This window comes from Serinus canaria, chromosome 9 (assembly GCF_022539315.1).
Source record: "Serinus canaria isolate serCan28SL12 chromosome 9, serCan2020, whole genome shotgun sequence".
Lineage (NCBI taxonomy): Eukaryota > Metazoa > Chordata > Aves > Passeriformes > Fringillidae > Serinus > Serinus canaria.
Window position 1 is genome coordinate 16,790,482 of NC_066323.1, and position 25,046 is coordinate 16,815,527.

Here is a 25,046-nt window from a genome sequence, read left to right on the forward strand (position 1 = left end):
GAAATTGTGAAATCTCTTCCCATTTGTTCTGAAACAAATGTCAAGGGGATGAGCAGTAATAATTTTGCCCTTTTTTTTACTGTTAAACAAAAGCAGGACAGAAGACAGGATAGGAAATGACTGGCAAAGCTCAGTTCTGAGAAGTCATGTAGAATATATTATGCAATCTCACTTTTCCATATGGGAAAGCTGGTGCACAGTAAAACTGGATTTGAATTTACAGGTTTCTGTGTGCACTTGCACCTTGCAGTACTATTTCCTTACTGACTGAGGATATTTCTTTGAGACCAACCTAGAAATTTTCATATGTAGATATAGTATGAAGATGTTTTACACTGAAAATCTGTACTTCAAATTCTTATATCCTACCCATCTATTTATATAAGCACAATGACAATTTCCAAACACAATTTATTAATCAAGTATTTCAGACATGTTCTTTACAAAGAATTAGTAATAAATGCATGCAAACACTACAAAAACAAGAAAAGCTAGAACTAGAAAAGCTCCTTCATTTTTTTCCATGTTTCATTCATGAGTGGGAACTAAATTTCAAAGTTTGGGCTAATCTAACAATTTGTGACATGTAACTACATTTCTAATGTGTCTGTAATTACACATCCGCTTCTTTAATAAAACATATTTAAAAATTTCTCTCAAATTCTAATAGAAAAATAAAATTTAGTAGATTTTCTTTGTCAAGACACTTTTCCAAACTGTTTCATGGTTACAATTAGTTGTAACAATGAGTTGTACCTACTACAGCTTCACTGCATACTGCTCATTAACCTACTTGTTTAGTAGGACAAACAGGTACATGTGCAGCTGCTTGGAATTTCATAAATGTCTTTATGGGAAAATATCATTTAACAAGTCCAAAAAACAACATTTGTCAACAACAGCAATATACAGCAATTCCACCTAAAATACAGATTTCTCACACAAATATCTGCTCAGTTTTTCGTGGTTTACTTCCAGAACCTCTGTTTCAGTGGCAAACAGGCTGTTTCAAAACCCAAAACCTGGGAGTTCCTTTTTGTTTCAACACACCAGGATATTTCTGGTGTGGAAAATTCTCACTGCTTCCAAAAAAAGTATTGCACCTCTTCCTGTCCATCCAAATTTTGGTAATTTGGAATTTAAATTCCAATTTGGGATTTTTTTTCCCCAAAGGCCGTATTTTTGGCAGATGGGGAAGTTCTTGACAAGCTCATCAGCTGAAAACAATTTATAGCAGCAGTAACTTGGGCAATACCCTTTCCCTCATTATACTCTGCCTACAGTGTAGCCTCAGGAAAACTGCTCACAAATAATTAGACCAAGAAATACAAGCAGATTCTTGTTACTGTTTCTGGTAAGCTTGCAAATCCATAAGAGGTTTTAGTAATTTCCACCACTCTCACTGAACTGGGGAACATAAATCTGTAACTGGCCAAAAACTAATCTCTCCAAATAATACTTGTGATTTTGCTTTTTCCCCCCTTTTTTATTCCCTTAAATAATTCATCTTAAGCTTGTTGATATGTAGTGAAAGACCACTCAATGGTGCTTTCTTTTCTTAAAAAGGAAAAATCCTTTTTAAGGATGTGTAGCACTATTGGCTGCAGCTATTTATATGAAAAAATACATTTCTGAAGAACACTGAGATGAGAACAGGTAAGACCTTTTTCAATGCAGCAATTTTGAGTTTTACTTTTCTGCTGCCTTCCATATATTCAAATTCTAGTGTTCCTTCTCTATTCCATCCCTATGACATTTACATTATACACACATTAGTGAATAATAGCTATTCATATATACATATTACTAAACTGGCTCTAAGTCCCTTTCTGCTGCATTTCTCTACCAGCTTCCTCTGCAGGACACAGAGCAGGTCAGTTTCTCTCATACTCCTCATGCTGGAGTGTGTCTCCAAACCCATTTCCCTTCTTGGCCTTGCCCTCAGTAGCTTTTGCTAACATTTTCCAAAGTGTAGGCAAGAAAGACAAGGAGCTACTGGAGAGAGTGCAGTGGATGCCACAAAGATGGTGAGGGGTCTGGAGCATCTCTCTTATGAGGAGAGACTGCAGGAGCTGGTTAGTCTGAAGAAGACTGAGGAGATCTCATTACTGCACACAAATATCTCAAAGGGGTGCCAAGAGCATGGTGCCAGGCTCTTCTCAAGGGTTCCCAGTGATGGGACAAGGAGCAATGGCCATGAACTAAAACATAAGAAATTCCACTTCAACACGAGGAAGAACTTCTTGACATTGAGGGTGAGGAGCCCTGGAGCAGCTGCCCAGGGAAGGTGTGGAGTCTCCCTCTCTGGAGACATTCCAAACCCACCTGGACACGTTCCTGTGCCACCTGCTCTGGGTGACCCTGCCTGGGCAGGGGCAGGACTGGATCATCTCCAGAAGTCCCTTCCAACCCTAACAATTCTGTGATTCTGCTTCTGCTGCCAACAGGTAAGATTGGCATTAGGCACCATAATCCTTTAAACATTCACAGATGTTTAACTTAACAACTTTCAGAGCTTACTTCTGCTTGGTAAATAATGGAAAGAAGATAACTATCCAAGAGCTGGCAGAAGGGCCCAAGAAGAGAGTCTGAGCAGAGATGGAAGAGCCCCACAGAGAGCAGGCAGCAGGACCTGCAGCGCTGGGGTTTTCCCTGGAACCACGGCATTCCATAGGAGAACGCTGCCCTCTCGTGCTCCAGCCTTCCACTGCAGCCTGAGTCACACAAAACACCAGGAGCTAGCCAGACTCCATCAGTATTTGGAAATGCAGAGAAGCAGAGACTAAACACACAGCTAGCATTTCTTTTATCTGGATTTTAGAAACATTAGAATTTATGGTACAAAGGTGTAATAAAAGGTTCTTGATAAAACTGCAGGTTCATGTAGAGTCATTAAACTACCTGATCCCAGTTACCTTTGAAGGTCTTCCTAAAAGTACCTTATAAGGTTTAAAGAACATTGGCTATGATCATGAATTAAATACATCTTCCTGTAAAAGTATATTAAAAATAATACAAAGGAGGTTATTTGAAATGCCCACTTTTGGCCTTTTTCACATGAACACGTGGACTGCAGCTGAATGTATCTGAAAACCCCCACCCTAACATACCACTTACATAGCAATCCATGTTTTTCAACATGATAAGGTTCTTGGCATGGCAAGAACCTTCCTGAACCTTGACTTTAGGCTTTAGTATGAGTTAAGTTCTGAATTTCAAGAATTGCCCATGTGCTTGCTGTTGTACCCAAGTCTCTCAGGCTTTAGATGCATCACCTTCCCCAACAAAGCTGTGTTTTCTTCTCCCCACTATGTCTTATTTATTATGTTCCCAGTAATTCTGTTCTTGGTTACCGTCCCTTTTTAAAGCCGAGCAAGACAAACAAACAAACAACCCCCAAATCAAACAGACATGTCCCACAAAAAATAAAGCAATTAAAGAAAACACACAAAGCCAAATCCACATACCACCACAGATCAAAGCAAGCACCTGGTAATATAACTTACAACTAAGACAACACAAAATAATGAAGCTCATCTTTTGGGCATCATAAAATTTCAGCTGTGGTTAAATTAAGTCCCTTTTCCAATTAATTACACCTTAATCTCAGAGATATTTTTAACATTATTTTATACTGACTTAAACACATGGTTTATGAAATTAATATTAGGTATCCATGATATTGGAGAAGGAAATTGCAGAGTACACTACAGAAGGAAATAGAAGAACTAACCATTTATGAACTACTATGAAATGCAACAAGTGCATAAGCAAGTATTTATTTTATTCACATCCATGAAATTTCTGCTGCTTTGGAATCTGCACAGAAACAAATATTTTTGGAACAATATACCATTATAAAAATTTTAAAAATTACAGATTATCTGAGATATCATTGTTCTCACAATAAATTAATTGATTTTAAGGATGTTAAGAAGCTCTAAATAATTTTAGCTGGAAGTGCAAGGACACTTGGTTTTCCCAATAATCAAAAGCTGAATATTTCACCTTCTTTTTGAGATATATATAAAATACAAAATATATTGCAGATCCTGTAAGGTATAGAAATAACATACATTATACCTAAGAATTAAACTTGTTGTGCCCCTTTTTGAAGGACTGCACCAAACCTCAGCAAACTGGCTTTGTCTAGAGGGAACCAGGCAATAAAAGGTGCCTGGAATGAAAGAAATCACCTGACATTTAGAATCAACATAGTATCTTGTGAAATTTTCTGATTTTCCTCACTTGCTAACACATGCTATGAGGTCATAAGAAACACTGTATTCCCTAACAGAAAAAAAAAAAAAAAATTAAATGGTCTTGTGTGATAATGCTGCGACTTGGAACAAAGTAACAGGAGAGCAAGTATGGCAATTGACCACAATGAACCCTTGTGTAAAGCTTGGACAAAATTACCTAACTTGGGTAATTTCTAAGCCTAAATACTCACAAACAAGTAATTTAAGTGGATCAACACAAACATCCTTCAGATTTCCAATATTCACAACGCTCTGCTTGCATAATGGAAAAGGCTAAAACTTCTAAGTCCTTAAGTCTTACATTCAAAATTATGATTAAAAAACAGGGCACATGTTTTTTATGTAAAAAACAGGGCAGCCAAAATTCTGATCTGTGCTCAGAAGCCACTCTTTATACAACATGAACTTTTTGTTTCTTTATAGGGTAATGAGGCAGCAAATGTGCATGAAGCAAGAGTACACCAACCACTCACCCCAGCATTTCCTTCATACTGCAAAACTACCTGCACAGCTAAGGGGAAGTTTCACTAACAATAAAGTTTGAATAAAGATTTTAACAGAACTGAACTTTGCCATATATTGTGATATTAAACAAAATTTGATTTTAAACCTACTCCTCTATCAGAATTAAAACTAGCATCACAAAGAGAAATTTTCTCCATCTGCACAGAAACTAATCTTAACTAAAAATTATCTGTTGTGGATTTAATAACTTCTAATACAGGGATGCAGAACTTTAACACACAGAGATGCACAAATATGAACATTCTGTTGAACAATTCTGCCCTTCTTCAGGCAGAAGTGCATTTCTCAATCTGTCTGAACAGATACAAAGCAGAAATGACAATACAGGCTTGAACTAATACACTACAAAAAGTCAGTCCCTTGAAACAACAGAGCTGTTGTCAGACACTGAAATCACATCTCCCACACACATCAGGATTACAGATTGGCAGAGTGGTTCACCTTAAAGGAAACTCAAAGAAAAAAAGACTCTTCAATCAAATCTGAGCAATCCTTTTCCAAACAATAAATTCATTTAAGTCCTGAATTCCCTGGACAGAACAGAAAATCCTTAAATCACAACTAAGGCTGCTGGAAAGGCACATCTGAGTACTGGCATGTATTTTTGTATATTTATCTGATGACAGCTCAGTATAACACAAAGGGAGACTTTTTAAAATTCTTTAAAAAGAAACCTTTAAAACCACTTACATCACTAGCTGAATATTAAAAACAAATACCTAAAACATACTTGTGTTTTTTCTTTGACTGAAACCATAAATGGGATAACTATTCAAGAGTGCAAAAAGGTTTAGATTTGGCTTAAATGCCAAGTATTGAAAGATTAGGAATTGGATAACTTAATTTCTTTTCACAGCTACTGAATTTAAGCAGAGAAATTTATTTTTTCCCCATCTTTGCTCTACTGGACTAGAAGTGCTGCGTAAAAAAGTAAACATACTTTGGAAAAAACTCTTGAAGGCAGACTGTAAAAAGACTTACCTTTTTAAAAACCTTTCCAGATGGCTGGATTTCATCCTCCTCTTTCAGAATTTCACGTGTTCCCAAGAGTTTTTTGTCCTTGTATTTTGTTTTAGCATATTTAAAAACTTTGTCGAGGGTATCACACCCAGGATATAAAACTGAAGCTAAGCAATGCAGACTGTTCACAGATCTGTATGCACCCCCAGGCTTGTTATTCACAGGCCTGGCTTTAACCTGCTTGGCTTTTGCTATAGCCTGCCTTGATCCTGAAAGGATGTACCATGGAATGTATGTTACAAGGGAGTACACCAGGACTATGAAGTTTATAAACTGTAAAAGAACAGGGTTGATGTTATGCTTCAACTTCATTTTGGCCGCTTGAGAATGTTACAAGAGACAGTTTGGAAACATGGATCAGCTAGACAGGGGTCCAAAAAGATCTGAAAAGAGAAAAAAGAAAAGGTTAGTAGTAAACTATCACTGTTGGCAGAAGGAATTTTTAAACATGATATTAGAATCCATATCCCAGTAGGTGTCTTTAGGCAGGAGTTAGAAGTCTGAGCCCCAGACACAAATGAAAGTAGGCACTGACACACAAGGCAGAACTGCTCCACTCCCTTTAGCAGACTGCAGTATAATGACATGTGCATCACAAGCACTTATCTGAAAGCGTTTTGTGATTGTGTAGTTTAAAAGATCCTCTTCAACATCAGAGCACCTCCATGTGCACCTAGACTAGGAATCCCCATGACCTTGACTGGGAATCATCAGCCTCCAAACAAGCCCTAGGAACACAGGCAAAGTCCGCACTCTGCACATGGGAACCCCATCCGCTAAGGATGTCGAAATGTTTCCCAAGTGTTGGACACAGTGGGACACCCCCCCGAGAGAAGGAAAGCTGTGTATGTGACAGAACTTTGCTGCTTCATTCCTAGGGACTTCCCATCAGTCCTATGATTTCAGTCTCAGAAGCAGTATCCAATGAGCCCACTTGGATCAATAAACACGAGCTAAGCAATATTGGGTAAATACCAGAAAAAAGCTTATAAATATCCCCAAATTCCTAACAACAGCACAATGAAGAGATGTGTAACATTTTCCAGAGTCCTTAATGATGCCAGGATATTCACTTTGTCTGTTTTAAAAGCATAATTTACTATATCTAATGACTACAATGATGATGCAACTTTCTAATGTATTCTACTGTTGAGTCACGGAATTATGCAATCTGTCTAAAAGATTAAAAAGGTAAATCAACAAGATAACTGAAATCCTTATGGAAATCAGGGATGGTTGCCATAATGGCTAAAGATGGATTTCTGGAACAGACCATAAGCCACTAGCTGAAAAACAGTGTTTTGTACATAATGAACTACAAATGCACTTCACTGAGTTAACCTTTCAAACTTATTGATACAACTTATTAAAAGCAGTATCATAAATCAAACAACTAATAATGATGTATACATAAGCTGCGGAGCTTTTGACAATTCTAGATTAATTTTTATTCATGAGATGTATTATTCTGTGCTGACGTCTTCCACTGACTTTTCCTCCCACTAACTCTCTGAAAACCCTAATGAACAGAAATTTCAGTTGAAAAAAGTAATGTTTCAATCATATAAGATCCTTCAGTAGCAATGGAAATTCATTAATCCTAGATCTGCAGTCCTTTTGGGAATGGATCAATCCAGCATCCTTCACTTCTAGGACGAGATTCATTCCATCTTTCCCTGAAACACAAAACTTCCTGAAACTCCAAGCAAAAATATTTCATGACCATCTTTTTCCCTAACAAGCTGCTGTAATCCCACTGTTAACACTGCATTATTACAGGCAATTTGAAGGAACCAAACAACATCGAAGGCTGTTCTGCAGAGCATCCTGAGACACATACTCAAATAAACCACAGGAGCTCTTCACAGTAGGAACTTACTGCAACAAGCAGCAGAGGAGAAAAGATTTAAAATATTTTAAAAAATTAAATGGAAGTGCATGTATTTTAATTTTCAGATCAAAGGCAAAAAGCAATGACAAATAGAATACAAATTTAAATAGGCTAAAGGGCAAACTCAGTAATCACTTGAAGAGACTTATGTTCTTAGGGTGCCACTGAAGGATACTTAATGAAAATAATCATGAGCCAGCCAATCAACTACTGCAGGCCAGAAAAATTATACTGTTGTTGATAGCAGCACAGAACAAGATGTTTAAAAGCTGAATCCAGAGTTCACACAACAAGAGCAAGAGTTTGCCCATTTTTTAAAAAGTTTTATGCTGTACTATTATTTTGCCTGGCACAGTTCAGGAGATGAGCATCTTTTTTCTCCTTATAGAGCTGGAGAACTTCTCTCTGCCTAAAAAGTAGAAACAGAATTTAACCAAATACTGCTACATATGAAAGTTAAAGCAACTCATTTAATACCTTTAGGCAAACTGTTCTTCAAAGAAATTCCCTGACACACAGTCAAAGCTGTTTAAATAATGTTCTCTCTAGGTTTCCTAACTTTCCTTGGTTAGAGAGGCACTGAACCCTTCCAGAACAGAAGCCTCCAATTTCATTTTGCAGTTAGTTATCCCAACAGCTTAATTCTTTCCTCAGAAGGAGAGAGGAACTTTTTCCACTATTTCTATGATAACCATGCCAAGGTGCCATGTCAAGCCCTCTCTTCTGGCTCATCCTTGCATAATAACCCCCAAAACCTGGCAATCTTTGCTTTGAATTGCAAACATAAATTGTGCTTTGCTCACCATTTCATAAAAGGCTGCACTGCAAGAAAGGGTCTAAGGAACACTCCAACAGCACAGACTAAAGGGACAGTCTTGGACTGTTCCCTGGCTCAGAAAAGCAAGCATCCTGCTCTAGAACTCTGCTCTGATGTACATCTCCTTAATTGCTAATTATTTCAGTTATTCCTTCACAAAAGTGAGGCTATTACCAGCCATTTATTGAAAACAGTTTATTTTAAAAATTAAGACAATTTTTTTCACTCAAAATGTAATGTTTTTAAGATTCAAAAGTATCTTTTGCAAATGAAGTTTCTTGTCTTACAGTCCAAGTAAGAGTCCATTTTTTTCCTTCAAAAAATCTTACAATTATGAGATAGCAAACTTTGTCAAGAGAGAGAGCTCAGGGGCAAATGTCTTAATTTGGCAACAGATTTAAGACTGTGATATTTACAGAGCATCTGTGCTTGTAACTAATTGTAATTACCATTGTAATTGGACATTGGAAAAGTGCAATGCCTTTTGGAACAAGAAAGAAAAAACCTATATTCCTGTAGTTTTATTAGAAGAGTAAGCTCCAGGATCTTTGTAGGGTGATGGTTCTAAGGAGAGCTGAGCCATGACACAAAGGAAGTTCCTTGGTGGCAATATAAAGTCTCCCCCTCTTTCCTTGTGTAACTGAAGAAGAGAAGCTGCATTTTAAGTCATCATTTTGTTGATTTGTTTGCTATGTTGTTGAAGAGGAAAATACCAGGTAAGAAAAGGAGATGCAGTTTAAAATGCCTTGGTGCCCCACAGATTTATAATTGCTATTCCCAAAAGAATATCAAAGTCAGTTAAGTGGATCACTGAACATTCAATTAAAAAATCATTCTGATGACAGTGTAGAAGCAAAATTCTACCCTGACTTGAGGCTGGAGTGCTAGATGTAAGGCAATTATGACTTACAGCAAGCAAAACCAATCTAGCTGAACATGACAGTACATTTTCTCTTGGTTTTTTCCCTTATACAAAAGGTCATTTAACCTCCATTAAGAAAACCACTTTTAATGACAATGTAAAAGAACAGCATCACTTACATTAAGATACAATGCTTGCTCATGCATTCTTCTCTGTAACAATTATTGTTTCAAAATGTATGCTATTTTAAAAACCCAAAATGAAAATACAGTATTAAAAATCAACCTGCAGAACTAATCTAAAAATTAGAAGTTTTAGTGAAATTTTCAAGGTTATATCAGATCTGAAAGGCCTATAATGGAAGCAATGTTTGCTGTTTATTATTCTGCTTTAAAAAAAAGAAAGTAGTAGTCAACAAAAACAAAACTTTGAAAGGTTTAGTGAAATACTATACATGGTTTAAACATGTAATTGAAGTACAATATGTTGGACTTTTTAATTTTGGAAGTAGATGACTGCTTCTGACTATAAAGAGTGTAAGCAAACCCATCATTTTGGGGCAGGGAACAGAAAGCAGAGGACTTGATCCTAAGCAGTTTTTGCAAATATGAGACCCTGGCACAGTGAGAAAGTTCACTGCATTTTCAGCACTGGAATTTTGTTCTTGGGTAGCTCCTGCTAAATCACTAACAAACAGAAACACATGACATGTGGTAATATTCTAACTTAGTGGTTTGGTCTGCAGATAAGCTGTAAACACTCAGGTTCTTACAGAACATGAGTCCACCCTGGTTTCACATAATCCTGCTAGGGTTTCTGAGGATTCAGTGCTCAAACCCTGACTAGTGATGCAGGAGATGCTGGGAGGTGAAATCCTGGATGAAAGGGTTGCTTTTTATACAAAAATATACCTTAGAGACAACCTGCTCAAGCAAAGGGTTCTGGACATGCCTAAGAGCTGTTCAGTTACATGTCATTCATGTTTAGTGTGGTAGTCACCAAATAGGAAAGAGCAAGACCATAAATTAAGTCTGACACACTTTTTCAAAGCAGAAAGAAGCAGCAATCAGCACATTCATTCATGAGCCTGGAGAAATAAACCAGTACTTTTCAGGACTGATCCTTCTTAATACATAATCAGTGATTTGGCCTGATATACTACTTATACTAATACTGTTATACCCTTTAGTTTCAGAAAAAAACTTTTGTTAGATGACAAAGAAAAAAAATCCTTCAAGGAATGCGTTTACTAATTGACCTGCTTATAACAATTACATGACAACAAAAGCATGAATTAAGAAGAAAAAAAGGAACCTTATGCAACTTCTCATCGTGGCAGGTACAGGTACAAGAGCTGATACAAGATGTTCCAGTCTCAGTTTACTCAACAGGAGCTGTCACAGGCAACTGCATGAAATCTAAAAATGGAAAATCCCCATTAAATATGGCAATTATAAAACACATCCTCCATTTTTTCACTCGTATTTTGTAATAAATAAAACCTTTTTCTCATCTGATACTACACTGTATCACCTCAGAGTCCAGGCCCACTGCATGCAAGTTAACACAAAGCCAGATGTGACACAGTCACTGCTCAGACTTGAGTCCTGTACAATCAAGGTGGCTGCAGCAGCTTTGGCTGAACCCAGGAGCTCATGGTACTTGTACCCCTGAGAAATTCTAACTCCCCAGTGCCTTTTAAGTGTACACTGCTTCTACCATTTGAGGCAGGAAAAAACCAGACCTATCCTTGTGTATCCACCCACATAGAAAATGCACTTCAGCCTAAGTAATAAAATATTTTTGAACACTTTACAAAAAGACTTAATAAAATAGTAATCATTGTATTTATTGATTTTGCTCTACTCTACATTAAAGTTTTATTTATTGTCCTTTGCAGAAAGAAGTCTTGAAAACCTGTGCCAGCAAATCACATTTAAAATAGGCAAATGTAAACATTTTGTACCTATTACCTTTCTGCAAACATTACTATTTACACAGTTCTTAAGATAATCTTTTCCAGTTTCAATGGATTAACTATTTGCTGCTTGAGGTGAGTATCCAGGGTGCTCACTGCCCTGGTTTTTGACTTCCTTGTCTTCACACATACTAACCGAACTCCAACCCAGAGACTCCAAGATACTCTTGCACAAAAAACCCATTTTGGTCAACAATTTATAGTTGTATAAACAAATATTAAATTTCTCTTATCGGTGAATCTTGCAAAAAAAAAAACCTGATTTATTAACATTCACTGAAAGGACAAAAAAGTTATTCACTGGATTAGGCTTTAACAGACAAAATAACAGAGTATCTCCATGAACTGCCCAATCTCTTCATTACAGAATGTAACAATAGGAGTTCTCAAGACAATGTAACAAAGCCCTTAATTGTACCAAAAAACCAGCCTATATTAGATGACATCTGGACTCAAAAAGTACCATTAACAACCCTGAAGAGGCAGGCTTTTACTACATCTGGAATTCACTCAAGAGCTGTCAGTATTTGCTGGTAGGGTAATTTGGAGTTACCTTATTCAGATCATCTGTAGCCTCCAGCTGTGACCCACCTCTAGCACAAGCCTGGGTGAACCTGAAGGCTCTTTAAATGCTTCCCCTCGATCTGCCAGGGAGCCCAAGGCTGGCAGATGGCCAGAGCCAACACAACACTCCCACTCCTGCTTCCACAACTCAACCCACTCAACACTTCAGCCTAAGCAAATCTACAACTCAGCTCCAGTCCGAGGGAAACTCAGGCACTGCTCTGCAGGAACATGGCCCTGAACAGCACAGGGGCACACACAGAGCAGCAGGGAAGAGGCATCACGACCTGGAACAAACCAATGCCCAGGCAGGAGTTTAACAGACTGCTGGGGCACCAAAGGTTGGGCATGAACTGCACAGCCTGAGGCTGTGATTTCGGTCTGGCTCAGGCAGATTTAACGCTGGGCTGCTAAGAAAAACAGACTGTTCATCTCCAAAAGGTAATGCCACTCTTGCCCTCATTGTAAACACACAAGTGCCTGTGTGGCTAGGAATGAGTCAGATTAGCTTGTTGATCCAGTTTAAACCCTCTCCTTTCTCAGGGCAGAATGGTGGATTTCCCTTTGTATCAACTTCGGTTTGAGCCTACCAAGAGTCACTGCAATCACCTAAATCATCACAAAATTAGCACTACAAAAGATGTTATTGTTCTGCTTCGGCAAACTGAGTAACCATGAACTGACAGGAGTTACTGACAAGGCAAACACCGGAGGAGGAGAGGGAAGGAGCCTGGCAGTGGAGCTGCACATGAAAGCCCACTGGGCTGGGGAGGACAGGCTCAGCACAGGGACAGCAGGACGCCCTGTGACACGGGTGTCACAGCACACCGCTCTGGGATCAGGGCAGAGCTGCGGGCTGGGGATTAACCTGCTGCTCTCCCACTCATGATCTCACTGCTTACTTTTATAGGAGCTCAGCCTTGGGGGTTTCAAGTGCTACAAGCTTAAATACCTTTAAACTTTGGGTATCGGCTAATACACATCCTACAAAAACAAAGGGGTTTAATTTATGTCCTTCACATGTTTGTAAAATTATACTCCTATTTCCCTAGGAGGCAGCCAGAAGGCATGTTATTAGGATTAATAAATTATTATGTCCTTGGTAAACACCAAGATACTACAAAGGTAGGAATTACATGAACCAAAGAAATCCTCTACCCTAGAGAGACACGCTCTACAGTATTATTAAAACTTTTTCCTTTCAATCAAAATTTAGTTATCTAGAAAAGATTCCTTTTCCTCTTAGTAGACTAATTTACATCAAGTGGGGAAAAAAAAAAATCACCCCTAGTATTGGCAGACACCAGGGAGACAAATGCAGAAGCACAGAACTAAACTAGATAGAAGGAGCTGACACCTCGAGGGTGCAGAACTGTGCTTTCTCTAAAACAGAGCCTTAGTATATCCAGTTATTCTAAAAAGTTAATGGTAAGAGGGTATTAAAAACTTCTATTTGAGATCAACCTCTTTTAGGTACACCTAAGCCCCACTGTGTGAAATATCACTGCACAGTGCAGGACAGCAAGGGCCCAGGTTTGTACATCTCTCCTCTGCTTCCTAATGAAACAGTGACATTTATAAGAAACTGAAAGCTAAAGTGATAAAGCAGACAAACAGATTTATTTCCCCCACAAAAGAACTACAGGACTCCAACACACAGCCTGACTGCACAGGCAACAAACTTAAGTTCAAACCTTTGTTCCAGGTGAAAAATAAAACTAAATCAAAGTGAGTTCAACACTAATGAGCTGCAGGAGCAATAATTAAACACTCCTAAAGCTACCTTGACCCACAAAATTAACACTCTTCCAATAAAATCAACTAAAAATGCAAACCTCATTGTAACACTGCATCTTGGATTTTTTTTCTATTTCAAACACTTTAAAATTTATTTTCCTTAAATAAGAGGTGTTTTTTAACTTATCCAAGACAGCTTAGATATTTAGTGGATTGACAAACACATTTTTATTAATAAGAACAATAAATACAGCTCTAAGCTGACAACTTTGTCAGCAAACCTTCCCAAAAAGTGCTAAAACCACTTCTTCAAAATCATGTCACAAAGTAACAGCTATGCCAGAACACAATCCAGGGCTGCTCCATCTTTCATCTCCTTCCCCTCCCACTACATACATGACACTTCACGGCAAACAAGTGTCTTAACCCATTTCAGGCACTTTACTAGATACTGTCAATACACTGCTTCCATTCCTTTTCACAAGCAATTATTACAGCATTTAAGAAATGCATTTAGTGCCAAACTAAATTAAATGTTTTCATGTTTGTGACAAGAAAAAGAAAGAAACTAATGGGTAAAAGTACCTTGCTAGGGGAGAAGGCCTCAGAGAAACTTGGGTATCTGTCAATTCACTGCTAGAGAGAGATGAAACCACCAATTTCCCCAGCATACTGCTAGATTTTCAAACCAGACACAAATCAAACATGGAAGAGTACATAAACAAGAACATCAACACCACGGCACACACAGTATGAAAAAAATCTGAATAAAAAGAAGCCAGAACCTTCACCAGTAACCTTTGCCTACTGAAGAAGTGGTGTAACAACTGAGTTATCACTGTCAGCTAATCACTCCAAATTCCTACAGTAGTTTTCCAGCTCGTTTAAGTCAACTACCCTAGGTGCTTCCACTGGGAGGCAGACTCTGCTCTCCATCCCAATCCAAGAGACTCAACAGAATGGTTTCATGTGCTGTTTTCCTACAACACACAGCCTAAGATCAGCCCTCCAATGTCTGGGAAATCTAAAATACTAAGGCATGAACAGTTCTGGCTTGTTTGTTTCTTAGAAAACAGAGCAAAAATAGATGGTCTACTGCCATACACTCAATGTGGTTTGTACTGCATCCTAGTCATGTATTCATTAGATCAGAACAAAAAAAAAATTAACAAAACAATCCCACATATTTTTAACTGTAAAGGTGCTTTGGGATTTTTTTCTCCAGCAGAAGCTATACATGCAAAATATTGTTCTTATTTACTTTTAGATGAATTTGAGCTCATGTAGTGCCACAGTAAAAATTATAAGTCATAATCCTTTATTCATTTTTCAATGAACTTTGGCTGGGTCCAAAATCTGGTAAGCCTGTATATTTATGTTGTCTTTGCCTTCTTTCTTTAACATTTCTTCTCTATTTGTTGGATTTTGTTAGGGATAACTGTTGGTCCTGATGCTGGCTCATTCCCTGGTGTGCAATTCACACACCAAGATGAGATCTTTGACTTCTTTATTCTAGTTTGCACAAAGTAGGGATCCGGGTGTAACCCCACAAAGTCAGCAAAACTGTACACTAGTTACACCAAGGGCATCAGAATTACAAATACACAGCCTTCTCACTAAGTAGTACTCAAACCCCTACTCTCTCACTACTCCTTGCTCATTAGTCCTCATGCACAGCCCCTCTCTGCACTGGAGTCAGGGTCTGGTTTGAGTAGGTGGTCATGGGTGGGTGGCCATGAACCCCCCTGCCAGAATCCCCTTTCCCCTGTTCCTGCTCAGTCCTGCTGACTTCACTCCTGGTGGCTCTTGTCCAGACAGCCCTCTCATCTTGGATCATGTTCCCCTTCTCTCCAAACAGAAGATTAACCAAGCCTGCAAGTCTCTACAGGTTTCACAATGCAATTGCTTAATCATAACTGCCTACCTATAGCTTCTAATTAACATCAAAACAGCTGCACAGTTCAGTTGAAATCTTGAGGGACTTGATAACCTTACACCAGTAGCTCCTGAAAAACAAGAAGTAGATGAATACTCAGGTAACAAAACAAATCTGAGAGAACAAAATAGAAGATATAGACTTCACAAGAAAAAGTGTGAAAATTCCAAGTCTTTAGGCAAATTTCTCACAAGAAAAATACCAGATGAACAATACCTATAAGAGAATTTTACAATACATTTCAAAGCAAGAAGGATATCCACAGCATGATCTAAGTTATCAAAGTGATAAAGTGGGATGTTTCACCATTTAATTAGAAAAGCTAAATGACATTGGCTGGTGACATTTTTAATACTCTTTTTCTTTTGAAGGATAAATACATTCTCAGGTTCTAATTACGTGGCACTTTGCTAGATTTGGTTTGGTTTGCTATTTTTTTTAAACATCATCATTGTGTCCAGTCATCTACAGTGATTTACTGTCAAAATAAATGGAATTAAGCAGATCCCACGAGAATATCTACTTTTCTCACACCCCACACTTGGCACTGTAGTGCCCCAAACTCCAGAACAGGAACAACCTCTCTCCTCTGGCCTGCAATGGAAGTCACAAGTCCTTCAGAAAGGATCACCACCTTATAAAGGAAGCACTACTGCTCCCAACCCATGTGCATGGTTCAGACTGTGTTATCCAACACTCACTCTCAGTAAAATGAAGAGATCCCCCTCAATCCACACAGCAGAAAAACATCAGGAATGCAATTTATAAAAACCACAGCTCTCGCAAGTCTTGTCTCAAACCAATACTCACACAAGATTCATTGGGACTTTCAGAGTCTGTAGACTGAATCTCTCTGTAAGGACTAAGCCAGACATCCCAAAAGCAGTGCTTCACTCCAGCAGCAATATAAATGCAAAAAATAACTTGTGGAGCTTTTCCTGGGCACAAATTCAAAGGGAGAAATGAAATTTGCTCTAAGGTCTGGGAATATGTATTTTTCACTTTTGGTAACTTTACCTCTGCCACAGGTTATAAACCTATCCTCAAAACCAGTTATCTGCTTCTTAGTTTGCTTACAGTGGTGCCTGTGAAACCCCACATCCTAAATATCCAGGTTTGCAGATGATTAAGCCTGACTCTTAACTAGTTTAACAGAAACACTTGGCTTAATATTTGGGGTATAGCAAATGTAACTATTGTCCTGCAATGGCCAGAAACTGCCTCTGTCCTAGTATTATTTAAGACCTAATGCTAAAAAACTACTTCACTTATTTAACTTCAGATTTCAAAAAACTCCAACTAAATCAAACCAATTTATAAGACACCACAAATGCTGCACCCACAATCAGCAGAAATGGGACTTCAACAAATATTTCCTATGGATACAAGCCTAGCACCATAAACACCAAACTGCCAAAAGGAACTGGAAAGCCTGGAAACCATGGTCAAACCATTGAACAACCAAGCACTTGATGAAATCTGGGGAAAACTACCAAAGATAATTTTGGCTGTTAATGCTTTAGCCTCACTTCCCCATCTAATTATGGACAGACAGCACATTTTGCATTCAACAAGTTGTGGGGTGACTGATGGGAAGTCACAAAAGGCTGAGCTACAGAAAGACAAGTAGGCTATTTCTCTGCAAACTGCTTTGTATGGTTTTTATTTCTCTTGGCTGCACTTAAGTTCCAGGGACAGTGGGGAATATGGTGCTACAAAATAAAGAAACAGCCAAGGAAAAATACAATACTTCAAATTCAGTGTTTTCCTAAAGAACTACTTGATCTGGATTTTATATCTATACTGCTTGGGGAAAAATTATCCTTTTGTTCAAAATCCAGCACTATAATTTATTTAAACATGGCATAAAGAAGTCTACCCTGCTTATTTGAGTCATCATACTATTTTCTAGCTTTAGAAATAACAGAATATCAGGACAACCTCTCTCCATCACACTGGAACAAATATCCTTTTCTCTCTTTTTATCACTCTTCCTTTTGTGAGCAAAGCAAGGCAGGATCAGTCATGAACATGCTCAAAAATTGCATAACTCGAAGCAAACACAGAACAAGGTCTCATTAAATTAGAAGCCATTTTATTCTCTGAGAAGCATTACACAAGTGTGGTTTCTCAGCTCCAAGCCCTTATGTGTCACCCTTAAAAGCAAAACTTACAAACACAGGTGGTGACAGTCAGAGGACAATATCCAGCACCCACAGATCTGCTCGGAATGGGATGAAGGTGAGGAAGGAACTCCTCATCCTCCCAGGAGATCACTCAAGTCACTGGTTCAGAATCAGTACACAAATACTGCGTAGGTAGAGGGAGGTTTGGGTAGAAGAGAATCCTGTTCTTCTCTTCAGGGAAATCAAACACACCCTTAGACTCTGATTATGTAAACATGACAAAAATTGAGGTACGTGGCTGGGCAGAGCCTTCACTGCTCATTTTCAAGAGCATTGACCTTTTTTAAAAAGAAAGGTGCAACAGTAGCAACACCATTAGTAGGAATTTTGTGAATATTCTCAGGAAAAATTATTTTGTCTTATACAGATGTCAGCATTACATTAATACAATCTGACAAGCTGGAAGTCCAGAATAGACTATTAAATATTTCTAGAAGAAGAATATAAATATTTCAATGTTTCATGAGCCACTAGCATTTCAAACAAGAGAAATACATCTCGCTTTTTAAAAAAATCCCCCAAAGAATCATGAAATATTAAGCTAATGATGTAATTAAAATATATGCAGTTTCAACCATGATTCTCTTAGAATGTGTTATCTTAGATGTATACACATTTATAGATGCACAAAAAAACAAGTCAGGGTAGCAGATGTGTCAGTTCTTTCACAAGCTGACCTGGCCACAACTGCATTTGTGACTGTGTAACATAGGATTTGGGCAGAGAGTTTATTAGTAAATTAAAGATTTCAATTTTTTTGAGTGTCTGTTTTACTGAGCTTTCCTGATCAAAAACCCTCACCCCCCCCCCTTCCAACACCCACTAACAGCCTTGGCTTGGTGACCTGGACATTCATACATGAGCACGCAGCCCTGCTGGGAAGTGGATTTGTACCTTGCTCTTCAAAGTACTGGATGTTACCAAGTTAAACCTTTTGTGCAGATTTTAATAAAATCAGGTAAGAATCTCCACAAGCATCTTCCCCATCAAGAAAGGTGAAAAAATAAAATCTACACAGTTTTCAGCACTTCAGAATTGGAAAATGTTTTCTATGCTTCTCAAAGTAATCCATTAGGAAAAACATTTCTCTATTCACAGTTGCTCTAGAACAATACAGTGCAGCAATACTTCATCAGGACAATTAAACTGCAGCTATAAATGCCTGGAAAGTTCTGTTACCAGGGCTTTACAAGTCATTTGTGGACTTACAATGGGACAGAGCAAACCCAGCTTGCCACAAAGACCACCAAGCTCCCTGCCTGAGCACTCCTGGGACAGCTGTCTCCCCTGGGTGCCTGCTGCCTTCACCTATCTTCAGCACTCACAAACAAAAATCCTCACAGAATCTGCAGACACAAAAAAGCAGATGCTTCTCTACATAACCACTTAAATCCTCCTGCAAGCCATCACCTCCTGCTTCTTCTGTTCCCTTCTGCCTTTCTCCATACCCATATACTCAAAACCAACTACAGATACTTCTTCACCAAACACCAATTACCAACTCATCTAAATTCTGAGTTCACCGCAGATGCTCCACTTTCCAGTTTTTCATGGGTTCTCACAGAATGAGCTCAAAAACATTGATTTTAATAATGGTTTGGTGAAATGACTCCAGACCACACACAGTTTCACAGACTGTCTTCTCATGCTATCTTAACTTTGGTTGGTACAAATTTCATTGTATGTCTGATTAACAGACCTTAGGTCACCATGCACATTGATATATGGCACTGCACTAACTGCTCAAGAAGCACAGCAGCCATGGAAAACCTTCCTGAGGACAGCCAAATGAGGGATGTTCCATACCCTGTCCTGGAGAGCAGTAAGGTAAAGGCAGAAGTCTTGCCTCTAAAGATGCTGAAAAAGCATTTTTACACAGTTTTCAGTATCCTTCTGAAGTTATCTCAGGAGAGAATGTTCTACAGGCAGGAATGTAACACAGCATAGATGGGCAACTGAAAGTGGCAGTACTGTACTAGTGCCACTTTGCTGCTTCTGCAAGTCACTTCTAATCTTCACTATCTATTTTAACCTTCCAGGTCTCATACTGGTCCCATCTAATAGATACAAGCACTCAAGGGAAGGATACTTACATAGCTCTAAAAGGCAAAGCACTAGATTTCCAGTTTTATAGTGCAATGGGAGAAGGTTTGCAGTTTGTCCTTGCCGTTTTCACTATCCACAGTGAAAATCCATAAGCCAGTAACTTCAATAATCTTCTCTGCTTTTCAGGAAATTCATCAGACTGAGAAGCCAGCTTGTCACGTTTCAGATATGATAATTAACTAGCACATTTTTGTAATTAACAAGGCTTATGAACACTCAGGGAAAGACAAGGTCCCAACGCACAGGTGGTGACAAATTGCCACCTCCTCCTCTGGTATTACAGACACCTGAAGTCAGCACCTTGACTTCCCATGAGCTGCAGGCTCCCTTAAGGAAAGAGAGGACATGTGGGTGAGGATTCCTTCCCAAGGATCTGTAAAAGACTCTTACAAGTTTTGAAGTGAGTTGATTCAAACCATTTTGAATTGTGAACAACTTTCCCCTTATTGATTCAAAAGGTAATACAGAATTAGATTTGAGTTTCCTTCAGAGCTGCACTCTTCCCCCCACCCCTATTTTGGAATATTCAGGAGGTGTGTTGAGGATATGGCCTTGCCCACATGATTTCCTTCAACAGCCCCAAATTCATTAGATCCCAAACTGTATCTGAGTACTGAACCCTCTGAGAGCCCTTCAGGCTTTACAACATGGCAAGTCCTGATGTAGACCAGGCCCTCAGGATGAAGAGCAGGTTCTTCCAACTTTAACTGCATAATTAAACAAATAAAGTCCTGCCATTTGAGAGCTGCCTAGGACTGGCTTGAGTGCTTGCTGTACTGCTCCAAGTCTGACATGTAAACCTGCACTGCCAGACCACAGGCAGCCCTAAATAAGCTGGCTCACAACCTTCCACTGCAACTGCTCTGTTGGCAGACACTACATAGAGCCATGGGATAATTCAGGTGGAAAAGGACATCAGGGGGCTCTGGTACAACCTCAAAGCAGAGTCAGCTGTGAAATCACACCTGCTTTCTCAGGGCTCTATCCAGATGGATTTTGAAAACTTCCACAGAAGGAGTATGCAGGAGATCTCTGGGCTACCAAGTCCCACCTCGTGACACACCTCAGGGTGAAAAATGCCTTATGGACACAGACCTCTGTGACTCCAATTCACACCTGCTATCTCTGGTCTTCCCACCACACACCACTGTGAAGAACTTGACTTCACTCTCTCGAAAACCTTCACACAGGTGCTGGAAAGGTCCCCCAAGCCTTTTCTTCTCCAGGCTCAACAACAGGCACAGCTCCTCTACTTCTCACAAAGCAAAAGCTCACAACTCCAGCCAATCTTGGCAGCTGTCTACTGAACTCACTCCAGTTTATCAACATTTCCCTTGTCCCAGGGAAGGGAGCACAACTGGATGCTGTGTTCTGGATGTGGTCTAACAAGGGCCACATGGAATGGGATCATTATCTCACCTGACCTACTGGCTGTGCTCCTCGGGCTGAGCTCGCTGGCCACCATGACCCCCAGAGCTTTCTCAGCTGGGCTGCCCCCAGAACAGGCTGTGCTGGTGCAGGGGTCACTCCTGACAGGGAGAGAGCCAGGAAGCCCCCACCATCCCTAAGGAGCTGCTTAAATGGTAAATTTGCTTAGTAATTGGCAGCAGATGAAACGGATGGAAATTGAAGCCAAGTCTTCTTAGTGTTAATGCACCTTACTTAGTAGTACTAAGTCGCCTCTTAGGGCCATATTCAGATGGCCTAAATTCCACATAAATCCTTCTGCCTCCTATTTCTTATTAGCTGGCTTTCAGGCAGCTCCCCACTCAGTGTCTTATGTAAATTCTCTGAATTGCTTTTTAGAACCACCTAGAATTCTCCACTGACTCGGAAAAGGGCCTTCAGTGGAATTCAGGCCACTTGAACCTAGTTTTTAAGGTCCAGTAACACTGCAGCATCTGACTGCATTATTTTTTGGATTTGCCACCATGGCAGTAAGTAGCAGTTGGCTGTCAGGACAGGTTTAGTTACTCTCCCACTGGAACAAGTATTTTAAATGAAAATGTAGACTGCTAAACAATTCAGGACTCAGTTCTTCCTGCTACTTTCTGGAAATTTAATCCATAGCTGGATTTCCTTTAACAAGAACACTTTATCCATAGTTCTTTTGAATTTTGTCCTGAGCCATGTGCTATGTTTGTTCCAGAAGTCTTGACAACCCATTCAAAAAAACTGGGTCTTTAGTATGACTCAATGGCTCAAACCATTCACTGGGCTACAGAAAGGAAGAATAAAAGCCCTACAATCAGCACTGAATGGGGGCTGGGGAAAACAGTGGCTTAAATTCTCACCAGTTCAGCAAAAGCACACCATGCTTTAAGTCAAACATGATGACAACTCCCCTAGTTCTTCAGAGATTAACAGTTGTCCAATAAACACCATTCTGATTTTCTGAGGCTTCTGGCTAAACCACATCTTGTGAATTGAGAAGTTATTTCTTACAGGCATTATGGTTTTGGAAGTGTCAAAAGTGAGAAATTACTCACACCAGCATAGTTAGCTCAACAAGCCCCACTCGGTGTTCTTACATACTCAGGATTCTCCAAACAAAAGAGATGAGCAGGGAAGATGGGAACCACCTATAAACACTGCTGAAAAGTGGAATCAGCTTCTACACACCACAGTCCTCACACCTCTTTTTAGGCCATTAATAGTGCTTTTATCAAAGCCCCACAGCACTCAGGTGCACAGGTAGGGAGAGTCTACCCCTTGTTCACAGCTGCAAGCCAGAGCTCTCTCAAAACATCCCACCTCTGTGAAATATAAATAATAAAATTGAGGCTAGAAATTATTACCTGCATCCTTACTTGACTGGAATAGGACATTTGAGGACAGCACAAACATTCAGAACCAAGTGCCAGCTTATTGCAGGTCAAAGACACTACTGTGGAATTAAGTCAGTAAGCCAAGAGGGACCAGATCCATACCACAGACTGACTTCATTATGAGTTTCAAAATTTTTCACCACACAGACCAGCAGCTCCCTCAGACTGACTGAAGTTTGTCAGCCAGCCATCAACACTGAACAAACAAATGTTAAACCTGAACCTACCTCCCGTTTCTAGGGACCAACAATAATAAACATGCCGAACAATTACAAACAAAAACAGGTCTGTAAGTCACAATCTTTAGTTTCAGCCATTCCTGAGGCATAAATCTACAGGTCAGGGAAGAATTGCCAAGCTTAAAAATGTCTTTCCTTCACTTTTCAAAGCACACAGAACAAATGAGAAGTGCTGCAGACAGTAATGAATATAAAGTCTTATGAATGCACCCAGATGATTACCTCCCTCTTAGGATACAGTTAAGACCTGATAACATATCTATTATTTCATGCTTCTTGTTTTTTAGCCCCAGGAAATAAAAATCATAAGCCACAGTGATTTTTTTGCCCAATGAGAGAGCAATCCACTCTGGAGAAAGACTGTATCAAGAGCAGAATGTAACCAGTCAAAGATCACATTAAGGCTTTTGGTTTTATTTTATGTTTTTCTTTACATGATACTTTAAACAATAACAAGACAAAACCCCAAACAAATTTAATGTAAACTCAGATTTTTGTATTTTGAGTAAAAATGACTGCCCTTAGCACTAACAGACTTTCTAAAGCAATCAAAACCTTTTATCATTAGTATTACTCTTTTTCATTAATGCTGTACCGATAACAATACTTTAAAACTGAGGCTACTCAAATACAAGAATTTCACATCTGGTGCTATCAAACCCATTTCACAGGCCAAAAAAGTGCTAAACTATAGAATCTGATACTCGTAAAGAAAATCTTTTACAATAAGTAAAAGATTACATACCAGTTGCTGTACATAATAATTAAATGTCAGGGGAGGAGGGCTTGTTTCTTCAGTAAGGTAAAAATAATGTAGCGGTCATAAACTACCTTATAAATATTTTTACTCTAACAATATTGTTACTGCCCTCCTTTTTCTGGAGGTTACTGTTTTCTCATTTCCCAGGGATTCTGTATGAGTCCCAAACACCGAACTTCCTGCTATTTATTGAACTATCTGCAGCAGCATTTTAAGGCTTGCTGTTCTCCCTACAAGTGAAAGGTGTTCCTGTGCTATCTTTCCCGGGCTAGTCCTGGAAGGGAACGCACCTCAACCTTAAACGCCGCATCAACCCTTGGAAAACAGCCCGGCAATCCTGAAACGAGACTGCAAATCCCGGCCCGCTCCTCCTGCGGCCATGCCGCGTTCGCATCACCCGCGCCCACCGACCACGAGCCGCACGCCGAGACCGCGGGGCCGCGGAGGGTCCCGGAGCCCGCGGCGGGCACACGGCGTGTCATCACCCCGCGGCACCGGGCACCTGCCCCACGCCGCGCTCCCATCACCGCCTCGGACGCCGGAGCCCGAACACAAAGCAGAGAGCCGAAACGCGCCTGTTACCGACTATTATCTCGCTAATTATCCGGAGCGCCGCTCCCGCGGGGGCGGCACCGGTGCGCAGACGCCGGCCCCGCCGGCAGCCGGGCCCGTGGCAGCCCCGCCGGGAGACTTCAGCACCCCCGCGGCCCGAATGGCCGCCGCACTCGCCCCCGCGGAGGCGGCGGGACGCCCGGCGGGGCCCCGCGGCACCGCACGGCGGGGCGGGCGCGCCCCCGGCGGCGCAGGACCCCGCAGCCCGCCCCGGCCCGCGGCCCCGCACTCACCGGCCCCGGCCCGGGGACGCCGCGGCGGCACCGCCCGCTCCGCGCACCGCCCGAGTGCGCGCCCGTGCTCACCCGCGGCCGGGCCGCCCGCCGCCGCCGCGCGCGCTCATTCCGTATGCGCCACGGCGCCTCCTGGTTGGCCCGCGCCGAGTGGCGCGCGGGGCCGGGCTCCGGTAGAACGGGGTTACTACAGGTCACCGCCGCCGGGGGGCGGGGCTGGCGCCGGGGGCCAATGGCTGGCGAGGGGCGGGGCCGCGTTGGCGGCGCGTCGTTCCGCGCCGTGGCCTCAGCCCCTCCGCGCTTGGCGGTGAGCTACCCGTGCCGGTACCGGTACCGGTACCTCTCTCACGGAGCCTCCTCATGGCCCCGGCCCGCCGGTGACCGCGCTGACCCACGCGCGGTACCGCCGAGGCGCGTTAAAGAATGCTTTCTGCCAAGTCTCCCGGTCAGAGTGAGTGACCACGGCAGCGGCATGAACGTGCTCCGGAGC

At 40.7% G+C, this 25,046-nt stretch overlaps 1 protein-coding gene across 6 annotated transcripts in view; it reads right to left on the reverse strand.

The window, feature by feature from the left end:
- The window catches only part of ACSL3 (acyl-CoA synthetase long chain family member 3), a 46,793-nt gene extending 22,081 nt beyond the window's left edge, over positions 1 to 24,712 (reverse strand). For 2 of the 6 annotated variants that reach the window (XM_050977917.1, XM_050977918.1), the window contains exons 1-3: positions 15,581 to 15,662; positions 10,692 to 10,795; positions 5,769 to 6,190 (exon numbers count right to left, since the gene is read on the reverse strand). In XM_050977917.1, the coding sequence (XP_050833874.1) occupies positions 5,769 to 6,119 (351 nt within the window). In that variant the 5' untranslated portion in view covers positions 6,120 to 6,190; positions 10,692 to 10,795; positions 15,581 to 15,662. The other 4 variants (XM_030227112.2, XM_030227110.2, XM_030227117.2 and 1 more) reach the window with 4 other exon arrangements.
- Between the last annotated feature and the right edge of the window lie 334 nt (positions 24,713 to 25,046).